Raw genomic sequence first — 27,260 nt, 5'->3', positions numbered from 1 at the left:
TCAGTTCTTTATTGTTTGGAATGAAACACAAATCTTATACTACTTAAAATAGTTTGTACTAAACAAGTATCCCGTACATGTCATTCATTCATAATTACTTCATTCTACAGGATACAATACTGTTCTATAAAGTCTATATTATTGACAAAATAATGCTGTAAACAATAAACGAAAAATATAAACAAAACTGAGAATCATTTCCTAACATAATATTATACGAAATAAAATTTTAAAATACAAAATTGAAACGTATATTGCAAACCTAATATCACACGACCAAAAATTGCCACGAAATTAAAAAAATACATTATAATCAGCTGAAAAAACAAAAAACTGCATGGAAATGAAGTTAGATACAAGCATAGCAGTATCTTACATAATGAGCATAATAAAGAGTTATTACCCAAGACTGAAAAAAACTAATAGGTTCACCATAAGAGTTGTCCCAGATTACTCAAATAAAAAATATATCTGAGCCGAGATTTGAACTCACCTTCGGGCTACTAGACCGGAAGGCTATTATTCCAATTTTCCAAGAGTTCATTCGTTGGTTGTTTATTTCCCGTACTTTGGGAGATTCTTGCAGACGTTTCGTCAATATCGCATTTGACATTCTCGATCCCTTTTTCGGTAATTACTTACATTAGTAAGGCTAGTCGGATTAGTCTGAAATTTGAACAGTGGATTGTGGTTAATTTTTTATTAACTTTACAATCTATACATTTCTTCACGCTGAGTTATATTTTCCGTATTTCCCATTCAAAAAACTGATATTTTGACATAAATTTCAAACTGCATCCACCATTACATCTGCTGTCAATGATATGCGTAGTGCATACTTTTGGAACCAATGTTGCCACACTTTTCAAATATATTGTTTATTGCGAAAATACTAATTCTCGAGTACGCTCATCAAGGAATAAAGATAATGAATATGATTTTAGTTTACTGTTTCTAAGGGATGCATATAACTGTATTTTATGTGTTATTAACTTATGTTATTATACATAGATTAGATTTAATTTCTTTAGTTTAGGTTTTAAATTGATTATGATAAATGAGTTTTTGCGAAATACTTTCAATTTCCATTTGCTCTTTGCGCCGTTGCTATTAAACTGGTGAATATTTCGTTTTCTGTTGTATTTCATTGGATGCATTGGTTATTCACTCCTTTTTGGAAGCAGAGCTTTCTTATCGCGGGCTAGGTGTGAAAAAATAAAAACAAAAGAAACGCAATGTAACGAGAGATCACGCGACCAAACACTACGTGGAGCAGTAGTGAACGCAGTCCCATGCGCGTTCCTTAATAAAATAAAATAATATAATACGAATCCTATTCCAAATCCGATCGAATAGAAAGGAATTGAATGGAACTGACTTTAATTAAAAACCATAAAAAAGCTATGCTTCCCTTCCTCAGTCACTCCCGGAGTGCCACACCCCGTTTTTAATTTAAATTTTTAGATGTGATTGGATTAGGTTAGGTTAGGTTTTATTTTGTTGTTAAAAAAATTACATTCAATATATTTACTCCGCAAAAAACAATAGTAACTCATATGTAGTATACTCATTAAAATTTGGTTAATTTAATTTAAAATAACATTGGTTATTAACTTCTTTATTAATTTAAATTTTTTAGATGTGATTCAACTAGGTTAGATTTTATTTTGTTATTAAAAATTTAAACTGAACATATTTACGCAAAAAACAATAGTAACTCATATGAAGTATACTCTTATTAAAATTTAACTTCAACATATTTACTTAAAACACAAAAGTATATGTGGCAACATTTTACATTTTTGTATAATTTAACAGGGAAAAAAATTGGTATTTACAATTGGTTTATGCATTTTATATAACTAAGGCTATTTCGTATTTTGATAACATTTTCCTCTTCTTAATTTTCGATTTCACATTTTTTAAAACTTTTTGTATGTTTCCGTAATAAAAAACACGAAAATTTTGCCTTTTTTCCATTTTTCAGGCTAAGTAAGAAAAATCGCAGTTTTAGCGACCCTTACTAATGTAAACAAATATACAGGCAAAGGTAAAGGCATTCTAAATCCTTCCAAAATAAAAAAAAATGTTGCAAATTAAAAAAGATATGACTATCTTCCACCTTGAGAAGAGATGAAATGTAAAAACACAGTGATTATATTTCTCATAATAAAATCTGATTCTTATAGATTTGAAGTAGTAACTAACGTTTTGAATAAAAACAAAACAATAAATAATCAATAAAAATCATTTCTCTTAACGATATTACAAATTAGCCTGTTCAAATGTGCCCGTTTCGCTTTAATTTTATTGATATATTTTTTTAAGTAATCGACTAAGATAATCACGTGAGGGTATTAAAGACAGTTGCCGCGACAGCTGTAACGTTTCCATCTGAACAAACTGTTCTTCCTTCTTTTGTAGTGGATAGCCTTCAAACTTGCATTCTGTCTGAATTATTATGTATAATGGTGGGCCTCATTTTCCGTAACATTTAGGCAAAACGTGTAGAAATGTCTTAACAAAAATTAATAATTTATTGTTTTCATTAACAGTTCCGGTGTGACCTAATGAGCCTAATATTTTTTCATTTCCCATTATGTGGTAAAAATTGATGTGCACACTCATATTTGATATACATACTATGTCTGTTATTTGGTGTACTTCTAAGTGACCATCATTAAATAGAATACGCTGTAAACTCTGGATGATATCCAGGACCGTGTAAAAGACTTTCCATTTTTTGTTATAATAGGAGCACGTTTAAATTCGCCAACTCAGTTTGACAAAAAACAACATATTCCAATGGTTTTAAGCTTAAACAATGTAAGTAACATATGACTGTTATCAATTCAGTTTTTCCCGTGGTTACAAAATCACATGAGATTTTCACTTTGGCGTACTGCCAAAAGTATAGTAATTGGCAGACTGCTATTTAACATTTTAAGATTGCAAAGATTCTTCCATTCAATTCGCACCATATCTGAGACAGGCATATAGAAAAATCATAACAGTTCTAGTTAAGAACACTTATTTTATTACTGCCACGATTAGCCTACCATATGTCACTAAAACTAAGGAAACGTGCAAAAGAAATCATGATTTCTAAACTTACACTTAAAAATCTTTGTAGGACTAATATTATCACTACTTATAAAATTCAAAATAGCAATAAAATAGCTCCAAAACAATATCAATCCTCTTTTAGATCATCTATAAATATAACCCGTATATATGATAATTTGTTTATAAATAAATCTTTTCGTCCATTTCCATAATAGCTTTTTCTTTATTGCAACTCTTCTAAACTAATTTTAAAATAGGATATGTATCAGATTACTGCATATTAGAAATAAATATTTGATATAAGTTAACCAAAGAAAAAAAAACAAGCATACATTATTTCCTCTAAGTCCGCTGCACCTCATTAATACGGCATTTTTATGTCGTTGTAGTACACCAAATTATAGAAATTCTCTAACGATAATTTTAGAATTACTTTTCAAGTAATCACCAGTTGGTAAAAATGATGAAGACTATGCATGTATAATGTATATCCATGATACGTGCTGTGCAAGAGGATTCGCGGATTTCTTCACAAAAATTAATGAGATAAATCCTGGCAATAGGTTTGTTTTGTATTTAAATTTAAAGTGAAATAGAAATCTGAACACCCATTATAAATTATTATATTTTGAAAATATTTTGTACAATTATACAGGGTAGGAAAATAAACAAATTTCAACACTATTACAAAGGTAAATCAATTAATAATGTGTTGATGCATCTCGGTGGACAAAATACTCTTGGATGCGCCTAGGCTCGCTTCTGATTAGGAGGTCAATATCCGCATGGGATATCTCGTTTAAATTCGCTAATTAACGTCTCCCGAAGTGCTCCAAAAGTTTGAGAAGGATGCTCTAAATTAATAAGTCTCCGACCCCTAATATTTCACACGTGTTCAATTGGTGATAAATCTAGGGATCTCAGGAAACAAGATTGACTAACCTATTTAAAGTAATCCATCATAAGATATGAGATGAGATTTCAGAATTTTCTAGATCTTCTAACTCAGCCATCATGCATCCCTAAACAGGATCGACATTCACCACTACTAAAGACAGCCCTATTCTATTCCTGGTTCCAAGCTAACCCTTCCTTGTGTTGCTATTACAATTCTATATTGTATATTTTTTATTTGTTAAGTGTTAGCACCACCTGTTAGTGATACTAGTGTCAACGTCAACAAGTAAAACCTAGAGAGATTGTAATCAGGAATTTGTGTTAAAATAAAAACGTTTATTTTTGTCAACGTATCGTTTAGTATTCCATCTATAAGCAGACTTTTTCCATCACGTATTCCTAAACTCTGCACCATTTAAGACGATTACGTCGACGTTCAGGGGTAAGAGGCATAAGAGGAGTGTGATCGAAATGAAAAAATGCCACAGCTGCCAATTCCACAATAAATTGTTCGCATCTACCTGGTAGCAGAGAAGCGGTCTCTTAGAGACATCAACCTCAGGCGAAGATACTGAAGCTCTGTTGTTCTTCGGCGCTGCTTCTGCCCCTCGATCTTCGTGACCGACGTGCTTGATGTCATGCCAGATAAGCCTGTACGCCAAATTTTATTACAATAAAATAATTTCTAATGTGTTCGGATTTCTATGTCACTTAACATAATTACTGATCATGTTCCTATAAACAGATGAATTAATAGTAATAATAATTTTACACTTTTAGTATTTATTAATTCTCTACTTTTTCTACCAACTCGACAACAAACTGACAACGCCAAACTAGATAGCGTGCAACGGATTCACGAGGAAATTACCAATACTAAATCTTTTATTGAACTGTTTTCCTTTATATCTTAGTCTTAACTATATATAGTATTCCAAATTAATTATTTACCTAAAAATATTTTTATCAGACTTAAACATACAATAGTACTGGTTCTTAAAAAATATTACAAAATATATTCATCACAGTTAGTTTTAGAGTTGATTACAATCATTACTGGAAGCTCATGGTTAAAAGTAATAGAAAAAGAAAATTTTACTTCTCTAATTAGAAAAAACGCTATATTTAAGTGTTTAGGGTGTAACAGAAATGAATTATTACTTCTGATCAATCCAACAAAATGAGTGAATAATTGTAACAACTCTAAATTTTATAAATTTTCTGTTCTGTACTACGATTATATTTACAATGTATATTTGATATAAAAATATGTGCTTTCCACAAAAATGTGCTATATTTGGAAGACACTTGAACGAATATTGTTTTAATATCAAAGATATAACACACATTACGTTGTCCTAATCGAACTCTACTGTTCTAATCGAAATATATTTTAGTAATGACTAAAAAATTTCAACTTATACTAACAGACGTTAATACCTCATGAATAAAAATTGATTTGAGAACAGCTAAGTTGATTCTGATGTTATCATTTTATACAAATTTCATTATATATGGCCTGCAAAAAACCGACCTTACCTCTTATTTTCTTCCTCTACAATGCCTAATGCTTCGAGCTCTCTAATCACATTATTTAAATAATTCGGATCGGGATAACTGTGGCTATTCGTGCTAGGACCCATTTCAGTCTTGTGCGGAATGTTCCACGATACTACATCTTCGCAACCGGTGGTATGGGATCTACTTACTGTGAAGATGAGTTTCCGTTGCCACGCAGTGTACAATAGCCTGAGAACTTTTTTACCTTTGGGGTTATCCGGAAGATATGCCACTCTGGGGAAGCCCACGGCGTAGTACTCACGGCCTGGGTTGGGATGATCAGGTCCTTGTATACCAGACTGTATACTGAAAAAAATATAAGTAGAACATAAAGAAGTGACAATATTAACATTTAAAGAACGTTGGAGTTCTCACATAAATTCCATGTATTAAAATTGAAATAGAAGAAAAGGCAGTAATTATCTGGGTATTAGTATTACATCGTCCATTAGGAAAGTTTTACCAAAGACTTAAAAACGGATAATTCCTGGGAGTTGGCTGTATACCATATTAGTTAAAAAACTCGAACATCGAAGTAAAAAACTTCTGTTGTAAGTGGTATATTTGATTAAAAAATTAAGTTAAAAAATCCAAATGGATTAAAAAGTTCAGACCAATTTTGGACTAATCAGTCCATCTTTAGTGTACTTTGGAGTACTTGCATCAATAACCGCAAAACCAAACAATGGTTGGGTTTACATTCATCAAAACACGCTTGAAAGTATTTCGGCTCCTTCCCTTTACAGCAACTATGGATAGTAATAAAAGAAGCAGGTATAAATTGTGTATATATAAACGCCGTCAAAGTATACAGAGATAACCAAACGGTTGTTAAAGTTGGAAATCAAATTTCTGGGATTTTCATACAAACAAAAGGTCTTAAACAAAGCTCCTGCCTCTCTCCAGCTCTGTTTAAAATTTATCTATGCAGCGGTTTAAAACAGTGGATAAGAATAAATGTAGGCCCATGGAGATCCTAACAGAAGACATTTGTGTACAATCCTCTTTCTGATGATCAAGTATTTCTTGCCGAAGGCATGCACGACATGACATAGATGATGAACAAATTCATAGACGATTTTACAAAATGGAGTTTAGATATAAATATACAGAAGACACAATACATGACTATAGGAGGCACAGAAAAAGATATCAAACCGGAAAATGGAATAAAAAAAATTTTGGACAGTATGAATACTTGTAATAAATGAAGACAGAAAAAATAATAAAGATATACTACACAAAATAAGAAAAGGGAAAAACATAAAAGCACTACATCCAATCTTATAAAAAAAACCCTAACAAAAAGAAATTGAAATAGAGGCTTTTTTATTCATTTCCTGGATTTGTTGGTCTGTTATACATAAAATACTTAACTATTGCTTAAACTTTTCGGCTATTTGCCATTCTCAATAAGCACTTTCATTACTTAAACATTACATAATACACAATTATATATTATCAAAGAATATAGACGCTTAGGTTAGGTTTTATAGTGTTTCAACTTCCATACATTTCTCCGTACTCTTTGATTGCGTACTTCTCCGTTTTTCCTTATGGATGGATGAAATGGTAGTTTGGAAGTTTCGGCGAAATGGAAAATTTCATAATTTAGTAAAAAGTTTCATTGAATACTTTTTCGAACAGGACAATTGTTCAATGAAATAATTTGGAAAATTTTCTAAAAAGTTTGATGAAAAGTCCTAGAAAAATTAAATTTTTGGTTGAAAAATTTTGAAATTTTTTAAAAATGTTTCGTTAATTTTTGGACAGAAAAACAGTATAATAAAAAGTTATGTGACGGTTTTTCGTTGTGTTGGAACAAACCTATTTTTAATTCAAAGTTATAAAATTAAAAAAATAAATTGTTTGAATATTGTAAATATCATACATTTTTAAGTTTTAAAATTAAAAATTTAACAATTTAATATATTAAAAATAAAGATTTTATTGTGAAAAAACAAAAAAAAAAGACAGTTTGCAAATCAACGGCATCGAAATTTGTTTAGGCGTATATGCAAAGTTACCCGTTCGTACTCCTTTCCCACTTCCCCCTAACTACATATTTCATCATGAAATTTTCATGATAGTTTTAAGCCGACGGCCACGGCGCCACGCTTTGAGTTTATGCAGGCACCCTCTAAAGGTGGGTACACATATGCGAGCCGAACGGTATACGTACCGTACGCGTACAGATACTTGAAAAATATTCTACATCGTACTGATCGCATACTTATCTCGATCCACGGAAAGCGACAAACCAACAACGAAAACACATGTGCGAAATGATTCATTTTATTTATAATTTGGGTACTGATTTATGTTCCTGTTTTTGCTTGTTTAACAAAAATAAAAATATGTACAATAATCAGTTTACTGTTTTCTCACGTCTCTCTAGGAAGGAACACGTCACTCACACAATGTCGATTTGATGACACAATAAAAATGTTCGCTGCGTCTAGTAAGCGCCGTCCAAACTGAAAGACAAGCTTCCTTTGAAGTCGTGAAATAAACCGCAACAATTTGGTTCGCGACGAGTCACGATGAAACAGTACGCAAGCGGTTTTTTCTGCCGTACACATTACCGAATATAGCGTTCGCATACCGTATGCATACCGTTTGGCTCATATATGTGTACCGACCTAAAGGTGGGTATGCATACAGTATGCGAACGCTATATTCGGTAATTTGTACGGCAGAAAAAACCGCTTGCGTACTGTTTCATCGTGACTCGTCGCGAACCAAATTGTTGCGGTTTATTTCACGACTTCAAAGGAAGCTCGTCTTTCAGTTTGGACGGCGCTTACTAGACGCAGCGAACATTTTTATTGTGTCATCAAATCGATATTGTGTGAATGACGTGTTCCTTCCTAGAGAGAAAACTGAGAAAACAATAAACTGATTATTGTACATATTTTTATTTTTGTTAAACAAGCAAAAACAGAAACATAAATCAGTACCCAAATTATAAATAAAATGAATCATTTCGCACATGTGTGTTCGTTGTTGGTTTGTCGCTTTCCATGGATCGAGATAAGTATGCGATCAGTACGATGTAGAATATTTTTCAAGGATCTGTACGCGTACGGTACGTATACCGTTCGGCTCGCATATGTGTACCCACCTTTAAGGAGTGTTTTGAAGTATAAACCCTAACCAAATCGCCCATTTGAACTGCTCTTCTATAAGCGTCTATATTCTTTGATATTATGTCTGCACTTTTTGATAGTTTAACATGGAATGCGAAAGTGGTATCTGACCCTAAAAATATATGGCAGGTACTTCAAAATACCAGTGGTTCAGGGTCGTATTTTAAATATCGCTAATGGTGCATTTAAAAAACAACTCAATTTAATAAATTATGATACATATTGGAAAGATCTTCGATATCAGTCTTATTATTAATATAATTTTGATCTTTTTTTATGCAAATCATCTCCAATATGCATCTTGTGTTGTAGTTTTGTTCTTTTTCCAAAATTTGTACATTTTCAAAATCAAAGAACGGCTACTTTCTAGAGAATACTTGGCTAAGGCTACAGTGTTTCATTTGTTCGTTTTACACTATATTTGTGTACAACAACCCTTCTATGTATATATTTATGTGTTTGCCCAATATATGTTAAATTACAGTCTTTACAATTTATTTTATAAATAGCATCCGACTGATGATCTATATTAACATTGGGTTTAAATTTTCAAAAATATTTTCCGGATGTTTTTGACGATTTATGTCCAACATTGATGCCATATTTGCCAAAAAGAATGCCAAAAAGAATTTGCCATTTATTAAGTGAATCCATTAATGTATGGTAATGATATATAATGTGGTTTAATTTAGTAACATTACTATTATTATTCCTAGGTATGGGTTGGGTTTGTTTTGGATTGGTATTGGAATTAGATTGATTTCTGTTAATGTAACTTTTAAATGCACTCTTCTTCTTGATGTGCCTATCCGTTACGAATGCTGGCGATCATCATGGCAATCTTTATCTTATCTGCAGCAGCGCGGAAAAGCTGCACATATGTTGTATTGAACCAGATTCTGAGGTTCTTTAACCAAGATGTTCTTCTTCCTGGACCTCGTTTTCCAAATATTTTTCCTTGCAGCATGGCTTGAAGGAGAGCATATCTGGATTCATTTCGCATAATATATGCAAAGAACTGTAACTTTCGAGATTTGGTGGTGGTCAGTACTTCTCGATTCTTATGCATTCTGAGGACCTCCTCGTTTGTGACTTGGTCAGTCCACGGGATCTTAAGCATTCTCCGATATAGGCACATCTCAAATGCTTCCAGTTTTCTGCACATATCTTCGTTCAAGGTCCACGATTCAACACCATAAAAAAGGACAGAGAAGACGTAGCATCGCAGCATTCTTACTTTTGTATCAAGAGAGAGGTTGTGACTCTTGAAAAAGGCCCCCATCCGATTGAAGGTGGATCTAGCTTTTCCGATGCGTGCTTTAATCTCCTGGTTGTTGGTCCATTCTTCATTTATTATGGTGCCGAGGTAGTTGTAGCGCGTCACTCTTTCTACAGGGGATTGGTTGACGTAGAGTTGACCTTCTGTTATTCTTTTCTTGCTAATTATCATAAGCTTTAACGTTTATATTGAGCCCATATTGTTGACTGTAATACGTGATTTTGTTCATAAGAACTTGTAGGTCTTCTAAGTTGTCCGCAAATACTATGGTGTCATCTGCATATCTGATGTTGTTTAGCCGGTAACCATTTAGTAGAATACCTTTTCCAGTTTCGTGCAAAGCTTCGATAAATATTCTTTCAGAGTACAGATTGAAGATTAGAGGAGACAAAATACAGCCTTGCCTCACTCCACGCATGATTTTCACATAGTCAGTGTGTTCACCTTCAACTCTGAGATTTGCTGTCTGATTCCAGTAGAGACTTCTAATTATTTTCAGATCCTGGTTGTTAATTCCTGTTTCTAAACAGGAAAACTTCTTGGTGTTAAATGCACCATTGGCAGGTATTTAAAATGGCGCTCCTCTTCCTAAATTTTGCAGCAGTAATTGGAAGCTAACCTCTATATTTCTGTTAGAATCATTAAAGTGTTTGCTATTTTGTGATTTTTATATTATTTATCATTTTTTTAACTTTTATTGTTGAAAGCGTAAGTACTGATAATGTTTATTTAAACAGTAAAAGAATTTTTTTATTATTGTTGTTTTTATGTTACAAAATAGACATGTACTCATTTGAGTACAGTGGATTTATATGAGGTCAAATGCGTTTATTTGGTTTTTTTATTCTTTCAGGTTCAATATTTCTATTGGAATGGATTTTCAAGAATTGCCGCCTATGAGTCCCATTGGATTTTATGGAAAATCTTATAAAACACTCGCTTTAGCTTCAGCTAACATAGCGAGTCCGACCTTCCTTGGAGGTTGGACTAAAGATTCATATGAACAAGACGCAAATAGTGACTAATCTGGTGCTAAATCGAAATATTGCTGTTGATGGAAGTGATATTGTGCAGACTACATCGTATAAGTACCTAGGACATGAAATTCGGTTGGGCAGAGATAACCAGACATGTGAGCTCCCACGTCGCATAGGATTAGCCTGGACAGCGTTTAGTAAATTAAACTATGTATTCAAATCGGATCTACTCATATGCCTCAAAACGAAAATCTTTGACCAATGTGTATTACCTGTACTCACTTCTGGAGCGTAAACATTAACACTCACAAAAAAGGTAGTTAATAAGATTCGCGTGACTCAGGTGGCTATGGAGCGATGTCTCTCTGAGAGACCGAATCCCAAACGAAGAAATACGTCTTAGAACAAAAACAACAGACGCTATCGAAAAAATCGCGTCGTTAAAATGGAATTGGACAGGACACCTCGCCAGATTATCAGACAACCGATGGACAAAACGTATTTTAGAGTGGAGACCAACACAAGAAGCAATACGGAGCAGAGGACGCCCACCAACTAGATGGACTGACGACCTGAAGCGTGTTAGCAATAACTGGATGCAAGCCGCACAAGACAGAGACAGATGGAAAGAGCTGAAGGAAACCTTTGTAAAGCAGTGGACGCATACAGGTTGATGATGATGATGAACATAGCGAGTTCCACTCATAAAGATGTATCGGTGGTGGTTATTCCTTCTGAGGTCGACTATCAAACTCACGATGAAGATATAGATACGGATGATCTTTAAACCCAAAGCTTTAAAAATGAAGTTGCCGTAGAAATAGAGGTTCATTACATAAGTGATGACTCTGGCAACGACGAAGAAGACAATCTTCACCTTGCCATTACAAAACGTGTCCACACAATTACCATCAGCTTCCCCTCATATACCTTTTAGAAAGTTTAGATACCTGTATAAGATAATTTTTTTCAGATTTTTTTTTCATTACTTGGGTAGACAAGTCTAATTTGAAAAACTGTGAAAAGATCACATAAAAATCTTATACAGATATTTAAAGGTTCTAAAAGCTATATGAAGGGTAGCGGATCAGAAATCCGTGAAGACGTACAACTGGTTTTGCTTTGTTTTTTTTTAACATAAAAAATTAAAAAATGTATTTTTTGTCTATAAAACGTTTCTTATACATATTAGCGTAAAATGGTTCAAATAAAAGTTGTAGATCATAAAAAGTTATGTAATATTGAGGGTATCTCTATCAAATTAAAATACACACACAATTGACCGAAACAATTTGCAAAAACCATTATTTTTGCAGTAATTTATAAACTTTGTTTTTTGAATAATGACAAGTAATATAACTACTTGAAATTGTTGCAATTAATGAGTTATTAAAGTTATTCAATTTGTTTATCCCTGAGTCATTATTTGAAAAACTGTACTTCCCCAAACAGTAACTAAATACATAAGTTAAATAGCTTACTTGTAAATAATCTGTATTGTCCTGCAATTTTGATGTCCAGGTAAGCTCCTGTCAACTCTTCTCCACTCCATTGTACCAGGTGGCTGATTTCCATGTTTCTCTCCATATATACATCCACAAACAGCACACTGTATATGTAAGTGTGTGCCAAGTTCCTGTTGTTCCGTCAGAGCATAGTTCAGGCAATCCAAATGTAGAACATGATTGCATGGAAGAGCAATCACTACTATAGAAGGTTTGAGAGGTTGTCGACAAACAGGACATGGTTGTCTTGGAGCCCATTCACTCGATTTTGAGATTCTTACAAATCGTGATATAGTTGCACTAGCTGGATCTAAACCTATACAGAAACATTTTAATTATTATAGTACTATTTATAAAACTTCTCTGTCTACAGTATCTACAATGTTGTATAGTGTCATCATAACTTACCAACAATAGCTGGCAAATCTTCTACAATTCCATCATCACTACCACTACAATTAATCAAATCCGCCGTGGAAGCTGTAGCTTGACTATCTCTACTCTCTTGACTCAGATAGGTTGAAACAGTGTCCAAACTTGGCCTTCTACCTGATTTGGTACTGCTGCTATCTGCGTCCAATAATGTTTTATTTTCTGTACTTTGGAATAATGGTGTTACATTTGATTTGTGACCTTAAATAACAAGAGAAAATTATTTACTACTTTTAACAGCGGAAGAGAATAATATATAGCTATACACAGATAAAATATAATGTATCGTACCATCACATGTTCTCACACACAAAGCGAAAATCATACCCCTATACCACTGAGTAGGTACATTTTGTTTATTTACTTTATAGTTAAAAATAAACCTTCATATATTATAAATATTTTTTTATATTTGCATTGTATTGACAACAATTTCAATAAAGTCCTTGGACCAAGACTTGGATCTTTAAGAGAATTCCTAAACACAGATAAACACAATTTGTATCATTAGGTCAGGGCGAATATGTGAAAAAACGACTACATTTGGATGTGAGGTAGCATTCGGACTTTTGTAGAAAAAGTGGTGTGATGACTTCAGTAATAATAATTAACTCATCCTCCCTCTCAAATAGATAGGGAATATTAATAAAATATTTTAATTATTTAACAATTACTACAAACATCACTTTTTTCTACTTTCCTTGGATATAACTTTAAAACAATTCATTTTGGAGCAGGTTGTAATGAAATAAAATAACATTAAAAATGTTTTAATGTATTGCCCTTGCTGCAAAATAGCAATAAATACAACAAAAGGTTGCGAAACAAGCCTTTTGTTATTCCCCTACACCACTGAGTAGGAACATCCTCTACACCAGCGTTTCCCAAAAGGCGGGTCGCGACCCGGTACCGAAAGTTCGGGTCATGAAAGCAAAATTCCGGGTCGCCTCGCCGTTTCACATCTTGTTTTTTAAGGCCGCGCTATGACTGATGCCACCACTTTTATTTTAACCTCCCACTACCACATTCACAAAATCCCAAATTTCGGTCAGCTGCTTTTTTTATTCTATTCAGTTTAAGCTTAGTGTCAAGACAGAGAGAGCGTATTTTTCGTGCATATTGATAACGTTGAATTTGGCGATGGATAAATTTGTTACAAGACCAAGTACAAGTTCTAAGACTTGCACAAACAGACCGTCGAGTGATCTGCAGCCGGGTACAAGTTCAAAGAGCGACGAAATAGGAAGTGAACATGAACATTTTCTTTTACACTGCGAAGTGAGTTGGCTATCAAAAGGGAATGTTTTAAAAAGACTTATTGAATTGAAGGAAGAAATTTCAATATTCTGAGAACAACATCTACCAACGGCTAGGGATGCAATATTTTAATTTAAAGAGTTTTCATGATGTCAATTGGTTAATCAAGGTAGCCTATCTTTGTAATATTTTTGACTTCTTGAACAATTTAAATATGACATTACAAGGTAGAAATGTAACTGTATTTAAAGTGCAAGAGAAGGTGGAAGCTGCAACAAAAAAAATTAATTTGTGGACATGAAGCAGGAAATTACAAAGCTAATAGAACTACAAAAAGAGTATAACGTGAATCCATTGTCTGATGAGATTTCAGCAACTTTCAAGGAATACCTACTAGGACTGGAGGCAAATATGAAGGAATATTTCCCCCCATCCACAGCAACAAAGCATGGATAAGGAATCCATTTACAATGGACGTAGAATCCGAGACAGGACTTCCTGATTTCGATATTGAGTCAGTAATTGAACTATCGTGTGATAGGGCACTCAAAGACATATTTGACAAAATACCACTGGTATATTTTTGGCCGTCTTGCCGCCAATAGTACCCAGTTTTAGTAGAAAAAGCGATAAAGTTTCTAATTCCTTTTATAATTACCTATATGTGTGAGGCAGGGTTTTATTAATATCTACCTGTACCTACATAAATTACACTTATATGCATAACATGTTGCATACCATTAAGACAGGTAAAAATTAAAATCACCTAAGATGGGCCTCTAGTATTTCTTAAAAAGAAATATAATATTAAGTACACCTAATTACTTTTTAATCATAGGGTTTTTTCTTTTTGTTCTCTATGTGTCAGAGTTAAAACACAGTTTTACTATCTGTACCTAAATTTTAAAAATTTTAGAATGTATTTTGTCCATTATTTTATATTTTATATGTGTGTTATTAATGTTGAGTGTCAATGCTTTTACAAATAATCTCAACGACTAGTAAGTTGCACTGAAGAATTGTGATATTGTAAGCCATTTTTTCTTAGAGCTGTTTTGACTTTGTATATTTCTTCGTTCTTATGGTCCTCATCTGCAAGTTTCTCATATCTTGTTATTAAGGTTTTTATTACCAAATTTAATTGTGCAGGATGATGGTGTGAGTCTGCGTGTAAGTACCTGTCAGTATGGTTTGGTTTTCGGTATACTGTATGTCCTATACTTCCGTCTTCTTTCTTAATAACTAGCACATCTAGGAATGGAAGTTGTTGGTTATTCTCCCGTTTCATGGTAAACTGTATTTTTGGATGGATATTATTAATGTGTTGTAGGAATTCATTAAGTTTCTCTTCTCCATGCGTCCAGATAATAAATGTGTCGTCAACATACCTAAGCCACAGTTTGGGTTTATACTCTGATGTTTCTATTGCTTTCGATTCCATATCTTGCATAAAAAGGTTGGCTATTACGGTTTTCTATGTATAATTTCTAATGATTCTTCTACTGGGACATTGGTGAATAATAAGATTACATCAAAACTCACTAATAAATGTTCAGGTTCAAGAATAACATACTTTATACGGTCGATAAAGTGGCTTGCGTTCTTGACGTACGAATCCGCCTCTTCCGCATATGGTTGTAGCTGGTCAGCCAGTGATTGTAACGGTGATCCGATAGAGCTGACTATTGGTCGTAATGGTAGCTCTGCCTTATGTACTTTGGGTAAACCGTAAAGTTTTGGACATCTTGACGACTTTTCTCGTGGAATAAGCTGGAACTGTTGTTCTTTCTTGATGTTTGACGCTTGTATCTTGGCTTTCGTTGTTTTCTCCAGATACGTTGTTGGGATTGTTGCGATTTTTTGATACGCACTGTCGTTTAGAATGTTCTTTATTTGTGTGTCGTAGTCTTCATTATTTAAACAGACCGTGCAGCGAGAAATCAGTTCTCCTGGAACATCAAGAAGAAGCAGAACTAATCTGAAAGTATATATTTATATTCTAAACTTTAAACAAAATCAAAAAACACTTTTTTTTAACTGATGAAATTGTTGAGGCTTGTTATAGGAGAAATTTCAGTACTATTGTAAAATAAAGGTATTTTTATAAACTTATTTTACATAATACTTATATAAATACCTATGAGCGAATAAAGTTCATCCAGTTGTAACTTATTTCAGTGAAATTTTTTCATATACCTAAGTTTTTTAAAATTTTTTAAAAAGGAATCCATGGGACTCCACATCAAGCTCAATGTAACTGAAATACGGGTTAAAAATATAAAACTAAGCCAACTAAACTTACTAAATATATTTAAATTGTTGAGAATCTGCCTTGCCAAATTGGCAGGTGTGGTTTCATTCCCAGTTTTTGTTTTACTGCTTGTTTTCTTCTTATTGGTAGATTTTTTATTGCCATCAGTTTGATTCAAAATTGCACTACTGCCTATCACTTTGGTACCATTACCTTGCTGAGAACTATTTGGTGTCCTAGATGAGTTTCTTATATTTGAACTTCTACGTCCTATAAAAAAAATAACTAATAAGTAAACTTCGTTAATGTGGGTGTCTTACACAATATTTTGTAATGGTTACTGGATAGCAAGATATTCATATCCACTAAAGCCCTTTTGTAGAGCCAATAAAAATCTATTTAGAGTAGAAACAACTCTTTAACATTTTAAGTTATTAACAAATTTCAACCAAAGATGTACTTTGGGACAAAATTTGAAATGTATATTTAAAATTATACTTTAATTAAAAATATTACTATAATACTAATATCTATTAAAAAAAAAATACTTTTTGTAATCAAAAATAGATAATTTTTGTTAAAAAATTATTACTGCAATGAATTCAGACTACCCCAAATATCAATGACCAAAATTTCATAAAAGTATATTTATTATATCGAAGTTACAATAAAGTTTGTAAAACAGTCAAAAATTAACTCTCTGTATCAACAAATAGCAATGGAAACTTTAAAAACTTAAAATGTTTCTTCCAATTTTGGGGGCATATACAGGGTGTCACTAAAATATTGGTCATAAAGTATACCATGATTTTTGGAGATAAAAATAACTGTTAAAAGTTAAAAAATAAACCAAATTTTTAAATATTGCTCCAAAATTTTTTTATGAAAATTTATATTATATGGTTAGCATGCCATGGCCACTAAACTGAAGTAGTCAAAATTATTTTTTTTTTGTTTTTTATGGATGTTTAGAGGTGGCCTATAAACCCATTGCCCCCTATTAATAGTATAATATTGGAATAGAAACGGAATGTCAGTGGAATGAAATATATATTTTACAACTTTTTTTTCTTTTAGTATTTGTTTGTAAAATCATTAACTTAGAAGATACAGCCACATTTTCTGAAATGGCAGATCTGCACTTAGTCTTAGATAAGAATAACAACTATGGAAATATTTCGGATGTACAGTCCATCTAATTTAGATAACGATTTACGTCATTATATACGTCAGAGATTGAAGTTGACATAGTTGCCAAAGTATAAAAAAATCCTGAATCCATTTTAAATCAAATAGGTCACATAATTATTAATATACTCTTTACAACGACTATTTAAATTCTTACATGACATTTTTGAAATAAAACACACTAATTTTGTTCTAAAAAGAACAGATTTTATGAAATAGTTAAAAATATAAAACAAGAGGTATTCACTTTAAGATTTAAAATAATAAAGTACAAAAAGTGTCAACACCGCAACTGTCAAATAGGTGTTACCAATTTATGTCAAAATTTTACCTTCGTTCAATTACAGTTACAGTGTGTTCCGAACAAATGTTCTTGATAAAAACGCTTTATAATGCATTTATACAAATTACATGAAACATATTATTGTGTATTTCTTTAAGTTAACATTAATAGAAACTTTTAAATATTAGTTCTACGCGTATATAATAAAATATGTCTAGTGGCTGTAATGCCAGTGTACTCGGTAAAGTGATTCTAAAAAAGAACACACCTACCGCCTAAATATTTCGTGTTGGTATCATGTGACATCACACGCTATGACGCCGATGACGTACATCGTTAACTAAATTAGATGAAGTGTAACTAATATTTTACGTAATCTTGAAATTAGTAAAAAGGCGGCATAAAGTACCGATAGCGCGCCCGCCGTAGGGTTAAAGTAGATTAATGGTAAACAACACATTTTTAACATAGCATGAGCAACATTCGTTAAATTTCAGAGGCTTCAATGGGCTGGTCATGAAGTGAGAATGGAGACTAGAAGATTGCCAAAAAAGAGCCTTAGATAGTAAAATACAGGGCGCAAGACCAAAACGAAGGCCACGGAAAAGGTGGGAGGATGAAGTGGCAGTAGATTCGCAAAATTTGCTAGACGTGAGAACCTGGAGAAGATCGGCACGGAACCGGTAAGGTTGAAGGCATAGTTTGGACGAGGCCAAGGCTCAATTTGGGCTGTAGCGCCATTGGAGCAACATTACAAATATTTTGCTTTCTTACAATATGTGTAAAACATGATCTAAAATGATTTAATCATTCCACTTTTTCTTTTAAGAATCTATTAAGATCGATTAATATAATATCTTATATGCCAGGAGCAACATGGGTTTTCCAAAAACAAATCAACTTTGACTAATCTATTAACCTATCAACTTGATATTCTAAACAACATTGAAAGCAAGAAGCAAACTGATTCAATTTACACCGATTTCTCTAAGGCGTTTGATAATGTTTATCAGGAAATACTGTATACTAGATAGATAGATAAATAAATTTAGAGAAGCGTCCTTTTGGCCTATTCCACTGCAACCTTATCAGATCTGTTGTGGTCCTCTAGTCCTAGATAACATTCTCTAGCCTGACCCTTTTTAAAAAGTCCAATAGCTTCGAGACTGTACCTTCCATATAGCTATTTGCCGGTGGATTTTCTTCTACTAATGCAAAGAACCGCTCATTTGCCAGACTGTCACACTGACGTAGAATGTGCTCTGATGTTCCTTCTTCGAGGTGACAGAATCTGCACAGGTCATCATCTGATAATCCCATCAGCTTCAAGTGCCTATTCACCTTACAGTGCCCTGTTAGAAGACCTACTATGACCTTGACTGTTTTCCTGTCTTTGCTGATTAGGTCTGCCGTAAATTTTGGCGAATGTTCTGTTCTGAACTGTTTCGCCTGTCTTTGGCTTAGTAGGTCAGCCGTAAATTTTGGCGAATGTTCTGTTCTGAACTGTTTCGCCTGTCTTTGTCCTGGTGAATTCCTCCACCATTTCAGAGATTTGTGAGCTACCCACTTCCTTGTAGCCGTTCTTGTTACTGTCTTTGCAACGCCGCAGAGGGGTTCCGGTCTAATTGATAACATTGATGAGCCTTGTTTGGCCATTTTATCTGCTTTTTCATTGCCCTTATGACCCTCGTGCCCCGGTAGTCAGGCTACCATAACCTTGCTACGGTCTCCTAGTTTATTTAGGACACACACAATCCCATACTAGCTTAGAATTTACCTCTACAGAATTGAGTGCATGACTATCTGTGAAGATGGCAACTGAACGGAACATTCTTTCCTGCCTTTCTATTTCTTCCACGCAGTGATGGATTGCTGTTATTTCCGCCAGGAAAACTGTCACATCTTTAGATAGACTTACCGGGAAATGTATCCCTTGATTTGTCCCTACTATGCCGGCTCCCACACCCTCCGATGTTTTTGAGCCATCCGTGTACCAGGTAGCAGCAGCTTGTATGGGTACACCTTTATTCCAGTCTTCCCTGCCTGGTATCTTAATTGTGAACTTATTCTTAAAGCTATATATTGTAGCTGTTGCATCGATAGGTTGCCCCATCACAATATTGGCTTTTAGTTCCTCGATTAGTTTTCTCTTGTCAGCACCATGCATCTGGCTTATATGTCGCTGACTATGGATTAATCTGTGCATCACTGATCTGCCTTCGCCCTGTATAAAGATATGCAATGGTGGTAGATTCAGTAGGACTTATATAATAGAATAAAGTCCCTAGTGATGCTGAAAAACAAATACTAGGACTAACTATAAATATTGGATGAAAAATAAAGAATACACATTCAGAATATTTACTTTACACACTCCACTGCAATTTTTTTAAATAAAGATGGCAAGTTGTTACGATATCTGAAATCAACAATGCCTTTTTTCTTAAACCTAATATTAGAGTAGTTGGAAAATTTATTTTACCAGTAACAGGAGCCAATTCTTCAAGTTTTACTTTAACCAAAGGGTAAGGGGCCTGCTTGATTCTTCTCACATTCCTTAGATATCCATTATTTAACCATCTTTGAGTTAAATTACTAAAATTTATGAGGTATGGAAAGCCTAGGTGTGTTTTGCTCATATCCAACATTTCATCACCCTTAAAATAAAAAAAAGACATGTAAAAATTGCATAAGCTTATTTTTTTTTGTGGCTTACTGTGGCCCAAGCTTCCTCAATCAAACACTGTATATCCATATCAAAAGGATGCCATTCTTGACTGTGTTCTGTTCCTGAACATTCCCATCTAGCACCCTTGCCAGCAGGGGAAGAAGGAGAGTAGCATTTTCTTCTAACAGGCACCACATCATCTGAAATATTTGTTAAAAATATAAATTAAATTAAAATTTAACTTGAATATACACTGATACAAGGGATACGTTTTCTCCCTGAGAAATATTAATATTTAGTGATGAGAAAGTCACGAACGATCCGTTCACAAAGATCTGATCTTTTTGAAGAACTGTGATTGATACTGTGATAATCACATTCTGTGACTCTATCGTTTGAATGACCCTATGAATCATGCCTATGAAAGACGCTGTCTAGTGTTTATGAAACGATTTGTGTGATCGCGACATCGCGAACCGAAAAGGATCGTTCAAACGCTGACTTCAGTTGCTAACTCCCAGAACGGCGAAACCCTTACGCTGCAAAACTGTAAAATTATATACATTGTTTATAATTGTTTATTCTAGTTACAGTTCTAAATAAAATGTAAAAAGAAAAAAAGGATTACGTGGAATTTTTTTGATCAAAGAGGGTGAAGTAAGGCGAAATGTAAATTTTGTTCTAAGATAATATCTTTTAAAGGAGGTGCGACAGGTAATTTGATTCGTCATTTAAAATTAGTTCATCCTTCAGTAAAATTAATGGGCGAAAAAGTGCCTTCTTCATCACGGAGTAACATAAGTTCAACTGGTGAATGCAGTTCAAGTTCAAATACAAATGCATTAGTATTAGACGATAAATAAGGAAAAGTTAACACAAGTGTTTTGAAACCTAAAATAAATTTAAACCTGCAAAGTTCCTTGGCTTCGTTTGTTAAACGACTGTTATCAGACAGAAAAACTCAAGAACTACATAATAGTTTAGTAAAAGTGCTCGTTAAAAATTATTTACCCATTCAGTTAGTAGACAATTCATAATTTCGTTCGTTTATTAATAACTTGAATAAAAGTTACCAAGTGCCATCACGTAAGACTGTTTCTAACACATTAATACCACAATTGTACAACTTGACACAAGAAAAAAATTAGAGATACTTTGTATTCTGTTGTAGCATGCTGTTTAACAACTGACGGATGGACGTCGTGTGTAAATACAAGCTACATAAGTGTTTTAAACATTAAGCATAAGCGCATTATATTACCAAAGACAATAAATTAGAATCTAGTCTGTTAGACTGTTACAAATATAGTGAGAGACATACTGCAGAAAATTTAAGTAGTGAACTACTAAGAGTAGTTCGAGAATGGAATATTCAAAACAAAATTGTAGCTGTTGCAAGTGACAATGCAGACAATATTAGAGCTGTGATATGATTGAAAGAAGGGAAGCTTGTTCCATGTTTTGTGCATACGCTAAACTTAATTGTTAAATCTGGTCTTGCAGTAGTTATGGTGACACAGTCTAAAATAAAAAAAATTGTAGAGCATTTTCAACGAAGTACTCAAGCTAGTACAAAATTAAAAGACATCATCATCATCTTAGACTCCATTCCCCCCTATCTTTCGCAATGACTTTCCAATTTCTGACCCCTAGATTCCTCAAGTCATCTTCGACTTGAGTTTTAAATTTAGATTTTGGCCTGCCTCTCTTCCTTGTTCCTACTGGCTCTTGATAGAATATCTGTCTTTGGGGGTCTCCAGTGTCCATTCTTTCAAGGTGTCCTAGCCACCTTGATCTATTAATTTTAATACACCAGACGATGTTGCATTTTTCATAGCATTGATACAACTCAAAATTGTAGCGCCTGAGCCATATCCCGCTTTCTTGTACTCCTCCGTATAAGTGCCTAATTATTCTTCTTTCAAAGCGGCCTAACAGTTCTTCGTCGCTTTTTACCATAGTCTATGTCTCTGATGCGTATGTCAGGACAGGTTTAATAAGAGTTTCATATATTAGTATCTTGGTTTATCTGCTAATTATGTGTGATGTTAAGAGCTGTTTTAGCCCAAAGTAAGCTCTGTTCGCCAGGTATATTCTTCTCTTAATTTCTACTCTTAAAATCTATGAAGAGGTGGTGGGTATCGATTCCATATTCATATGTCTTTTCTAAGGTTTGTCTGAGAAGGAAAATCTGATAATTGTTGATCTTTCTGTTCGGAATCCACATTGGTATTTGCCTATTTTTTCCTCAGTATATACTAGTAAACGATCATAAAGTATATAAGCCAGTACTTTGTAAGCTGTATTTAAGAGGATAATGCCTCAATAGTTGTCACATTTTAGTGGATCCCCTTTCTTGTGAATAGGTATTATAATACCTACATTCCAACTGTCTGGGAGTTTTCCTTCTCTCCACATGGATGCAACAAGTTTTATTATTTATTTTTTTAGCACGTTTTAAGGATTCAAAATGGAGATAACCTCATAAAAAAATTTTGGTGACTAACCAAAACCCCCTCAGAGACAAATTCTAGGTGCGCTACTGTCACGGGGTATACCATCTTCTCCATGGGATTTGTTGTTTTTTAACCTTTTTATTGCCTTGGCAACTTCTTCTTCTGTTGGTATATTATTTTTTTCCCTCTCATCATCTATGTCTCCACTGTGGTCATTTATGTCAGTCACTTCTCAGTTGCCTATATTTAATTTCTCAGCATAATTCTCGCCCATCTCTCCACTATTTGATCCGGCTCATTGATAATTTCGGCTTACTTACTTTTTATTATGGTTATTCTAGGTTTAAATTCTTTTCTGTTGTGTGTTTTCTGTAAAATTTTCGCGCTTCGCTTTGTGAATTGAGCCTTTCTAGTTCCTGTAGCTGGTTTTCTAAATGTCCTTTTTTCTTTTGTTTTAGTATCTTTTTCTCTGCTTGTCTCATCTGTTGATTTTGTCTTGTCCTTCTGTTTTGGAGTTTCCCATATGCCTGATTCTTTTTTTGAGTTGCCTGTGCGCATTCCGCATCATACCATTCTGTCCCCTTCCTTTCTTGTTTCCTCTTTCCTAAAACTGTTGTTGCTACTTCTTTCAGGATATTTTAGCACTCATTCCAGTAATTATCTATGTTTTCAACAGTATTACTCATTTGGCCTTCTAGTTTTTCTTTAAGTTTGTGTTCAAATTTTCTAACTATCTCAGGGTTTCATAGTCTCTCCACCTCGAATTTATCTTCTTTGCTTCCTTTACCTTTTTTTTGCATAAGAGATTCATGACCTTAGTTTAGCCTGGACCAGGTAGTGATCGGAGTGAATGTTTGCTCCATGTCTGGTACTTACATTCATAACATCGCTGTAATGTCTTGCATCCACAACAACATGGTCAATTTGATTGATTGTGTTACCGTCTGGGCTAACCCAAGTGCCTTTGTGTATATTTTTATGCTCAAAGCATATGCTGGCTATCACCATATTCATTGAGGCCGCAAGGTGTATTAAGTGTGTTCCATTGTTGTTCGACTCGTTATGGAGGCTATATTTTCCAATGGTGTGTAGGTAATCGTTTCCTTTTCCTATTTTGGGGTTGAAATCTCCAAGTACTATTTTTATATCATTTCTAGGGCAGTTCTGTATTATTTCTTCCAGTTTTCCGTAAAATTCATCCTTTTCTTTATCTAGCTTATCTTCTGTGGGTGCATGGGCATTGACTACTGAATATTTGAAAAATTTTCCCCTAATTCTTATTTTGCATATTCTATCGCTTATGGCTTCGAAGTCTATTACTAGGTGCTTCACTCTGCTGCTGACTATGAATCCTGTTCCAAGTTTATGCTCTGTTGGGTGGCAGCTATAGTACATTGTATATTTCTTTTTCTCATATATTTTTTTCCCAACCACCTAACTTCTTGAGGCGCTATTATGTCTGTTATATTTATCCAGGACGTCAAGTAGTTCCAGCAATGCTGCAGTTCTGTATTCTAAATATCTAAATCTATATCTAAATTAAAAGACATGCAAATTCAATTAAACCAACTGGTACTCAAATTAAAACAAGACTGCCATACTAGATGGAACTCTACATTTGATATGTTCAGTAGAATACTGAAAATAAAGGAATCGCTTATGTCTGTCATAGCGATACATTAAAAAAACATTTAAAATATTGACAATACTGATATTTTACTTAATTATTCCAAGGGTTTGTGGTTTATGAAGTATGTTTAAAGATGTTACCGAGGAAATGAGCAGCAAATAACAGATTACAGCGTCAAAAGTAATTTTATTAAGCAATGTTTCCACCTTATAGAGGAAAATAAAATATATGCGGAAGCCACTTTATAGGGTCCTCGTTTTAAAAGGCATGGCTTCAACAATGAATCCGCTTTTGAACAAGCAAAGTAATCTTTAGTCACACAAGTGACTGCTTTAATAAGTTTAACTAAAGAACAAAATTCAATGAACCCTACACCACAAACCGAAGATCATGGTGTGGAAGAGACACATAAGTGTGGGCCGGTTTTGACAAAAAAGTAAGTAATCTTGTGCAAACAAATAGTATCAAAGTTGATACCTTGGTGAACCTCTACAGGCTAGAAAGGACAATTCTGTTGCAACGGTGGGATCAAAGGAGTCATATTTATCCCCATCTATTTGAGTTGGTCAGGAAAAAACTCTGCATTGTTGCTAAGTCGGTTCCATTAGATAGAATTTGTTCAAAAGTGGGACATAATTTGACAGATCAACAAAATAGATTAAGGGAAAATAAAGTTTCACAAATTTTATTTGTACACATAAATTTATAATTATTTTTGTTTGACACGAAGTGCTCACAGTTCTTTAGAGTATTTTTTGTCTTTTGTTATTTTTTGTTTATAAATTTGTAGGAAATAAAATCCATTTTAATTGTTGCATTATCATTCATTCATAAACATAACAATATGGAATTTGTAATTTTACCTAAGTATTTTTTTTTATATCTTAATGATTTCTGAAGATGATTTGAGAAATGCAAATCTTAATGTCAACCTTAAACTATATTTCATTCTTAAATTTATAGTAACAATATCGAATTCTACATGTAAACAACAATATAATTAAAGTCATTTTAATGAACTAATCTCAATGAACGGGTCCTGCATTATCATTACTTCACATACTCTCAGAAAGATTCATAAACATATCAATATTTAACTCTACACACTTGACCTTTACACAACAAATTTAATTAATGATTGACCTGGATCAAAACAAACCAGGTCTTCCCAGTGGCGCAACCAGGGGAGTTAAACCATCCCCCCCCCCAGGACCCTATTCCGACACTATTACTCACACATTTTAAGGTCTCAAAATGGAGGTAGCATCATAAAAAAATTCAGTGACCAATCAAAACCCTCCCCCAGAGGCAAATTCTAGGTGCGCTACTGGGTCTTCCCATTACTATTAATATTATATAATGGAAAAAAATTACAAGGATATGAAGAGATTTTAGGCAGACAAACCTTAAAAAAATACACTTTTCATAAGGGCAACTAGTGAATTTATACAAGATTATGTTTAGTTAAAAAGACATTAGGTACTACTATGGTCAAGCAAAACTGTCTACAATGGACAGCAAGTCCATTGTAGACATGCAAGAATTGCATGTGATAAAAAAAAAGAATTTCAACAGTGGAACTAGTAGGAATATGAAAATTGGTTACACAAAAGTTAAGGTGGCTAGACAGTGTAACATAACAAAATCAGTGCTTTAAACTGGAAAACCTGAACAACAAACATTATAGAATGGCACATGACCCTTGAACTCTAGCTCATGATCATAATGATGAGCATACTTGAACACTAATAAAAAACAATTTCAAAATAAACCAAATTAAAAATACTAAAAGTTCAAACATAAAAAATAAGACTATTAACCAGAGTACAAAAGTTGTATAACTAAAATATTATAGTTAAATAGCAAGATAGCAAACCTAATTTCTAGTTAATAATTGTTGTTTCATGGATAAACTGTAAAAGTAAATTAAATTGAGGAGGTATGACATCCCTATCTTTCTAAAATGTACAATTTTTTTATTCTACTATGGTAAACGCCTGAGTGCAAGAAAACAGAAAGACACACTTTTCAGGCAAGTAGAAGAGTTAAGACAACTGTGGCAACAAAGAGGCGGGAAATATCCTTTAAAATTATTTAAAAGATGATTAATCTTAGCATGTCAGTATTTTTCACACTAAGAATTTAATTATTTACTTTAAACTACAACCGGTATATTAAAAACAGATCTTATTTAAATTTTCTTAACATGTGATTTCAAATTAACTACCTGTATCTTCAAGTTCTTGGGTCAGGGTTCTTAAATTAATATAGTAATTCTGTAATGTGGGATCAGCATCAGAAAGTATTACTCGAGTTAATTGTTTTCCTTTAGCTCTTTCTAAATGTTGACTAACTGCAGGACTATAGGGCTTCCAGTAGCCTGACCTAATTTCGTATTCCCACACGACCACTGCGTGACCAGTCATTATTATGGTAAATGGCTAATTATCTGTTGATCATTTTAATTTTTAGATTGTTTACTAGGTTCTTCCAACACTAAAAAATATGCTTGTCACCGACAAAGCTCTTCCAAGTAATTATCGCACCATTGTATTAAACATGTACGTTACTTAATTTATATGCAAAAATTTTATTTGTTTATTTTCTTTTTACAAGCGAGGACATCTCCATCAGCAACTCTAATGTCTTCATGTCAATTGTC

General features: G+C 33.5%; 1 protein-coding gene across 1 annotated transcript; it reads right to left on the bottom strand.

Annotated features, from left to right (window-relative positions):
* Nucleotides 1-27,260, bottom strand: dx (deltex E3 ubiquitin ligase). Its single transcript, XM_072525862.1, has 7 exons — nt 26,826-27,260; nt 20,561-20,712; nt 20,327-20,501; nt 16,425-16,643; nt 12,842-13,066; nt 12,410-12,749; nt 1-5,829 (listed from the first exon to the last, which is right to left on the bottom strand). Exons 1-7 carry the CDS (start codon nt 27,022-27,024, stop codon nt 5,499-5,501), a joined length of 1,641 nt encoding a protein of 546 aa, XP_072381963.1. The 5' UTR covers nt 27,025-27,260; the 3' UTR covers nt 1-5,498.

This window comes from Diabrotica undecimpunctata, chromosome 3 (genome assembly GCF_040954645.1).
Source record: "Diabrotica undecimpunctata isolate CICGRU chromosome 3, icDiaUnde3, whole genome shotgun sequence".
NCBI lineage: Eukaryota > Metazoa > Arthropoda > Insecta > Coleoptera > Chrysomelidae > Diabrotica > Diabrotica undecimpunctata.
Note: the sequence above shows the minus strand (reverse complement) of the source record. Positions and strands in the feature narration are given on the sequence as shown.

Excerpts from the sequence above, each read along its gene's own strand:
- dx (XM_072525862.1), bottom strand. The coding sequence starts at position 27,024 with ATGACTGGTCACGCAGTGGTCGTGTGGGAATACGAAATTAGGTCAGGC. Across the intron at positions 13,067-16,424 it reads CAACAATTTAAATATATTTA|GTCACAAATCAAATGTAACA; the intron begins GTAAGTTTAGTT and ends TTGTTATTTAAG. Across the intron at positions 5,830-12,409 it reads ACAATACAGATTATTTACAA|TATACAGTCTGGTATACAAG; the intron begins GTAAGCTATTTA and ends TATTTTTTTCAG.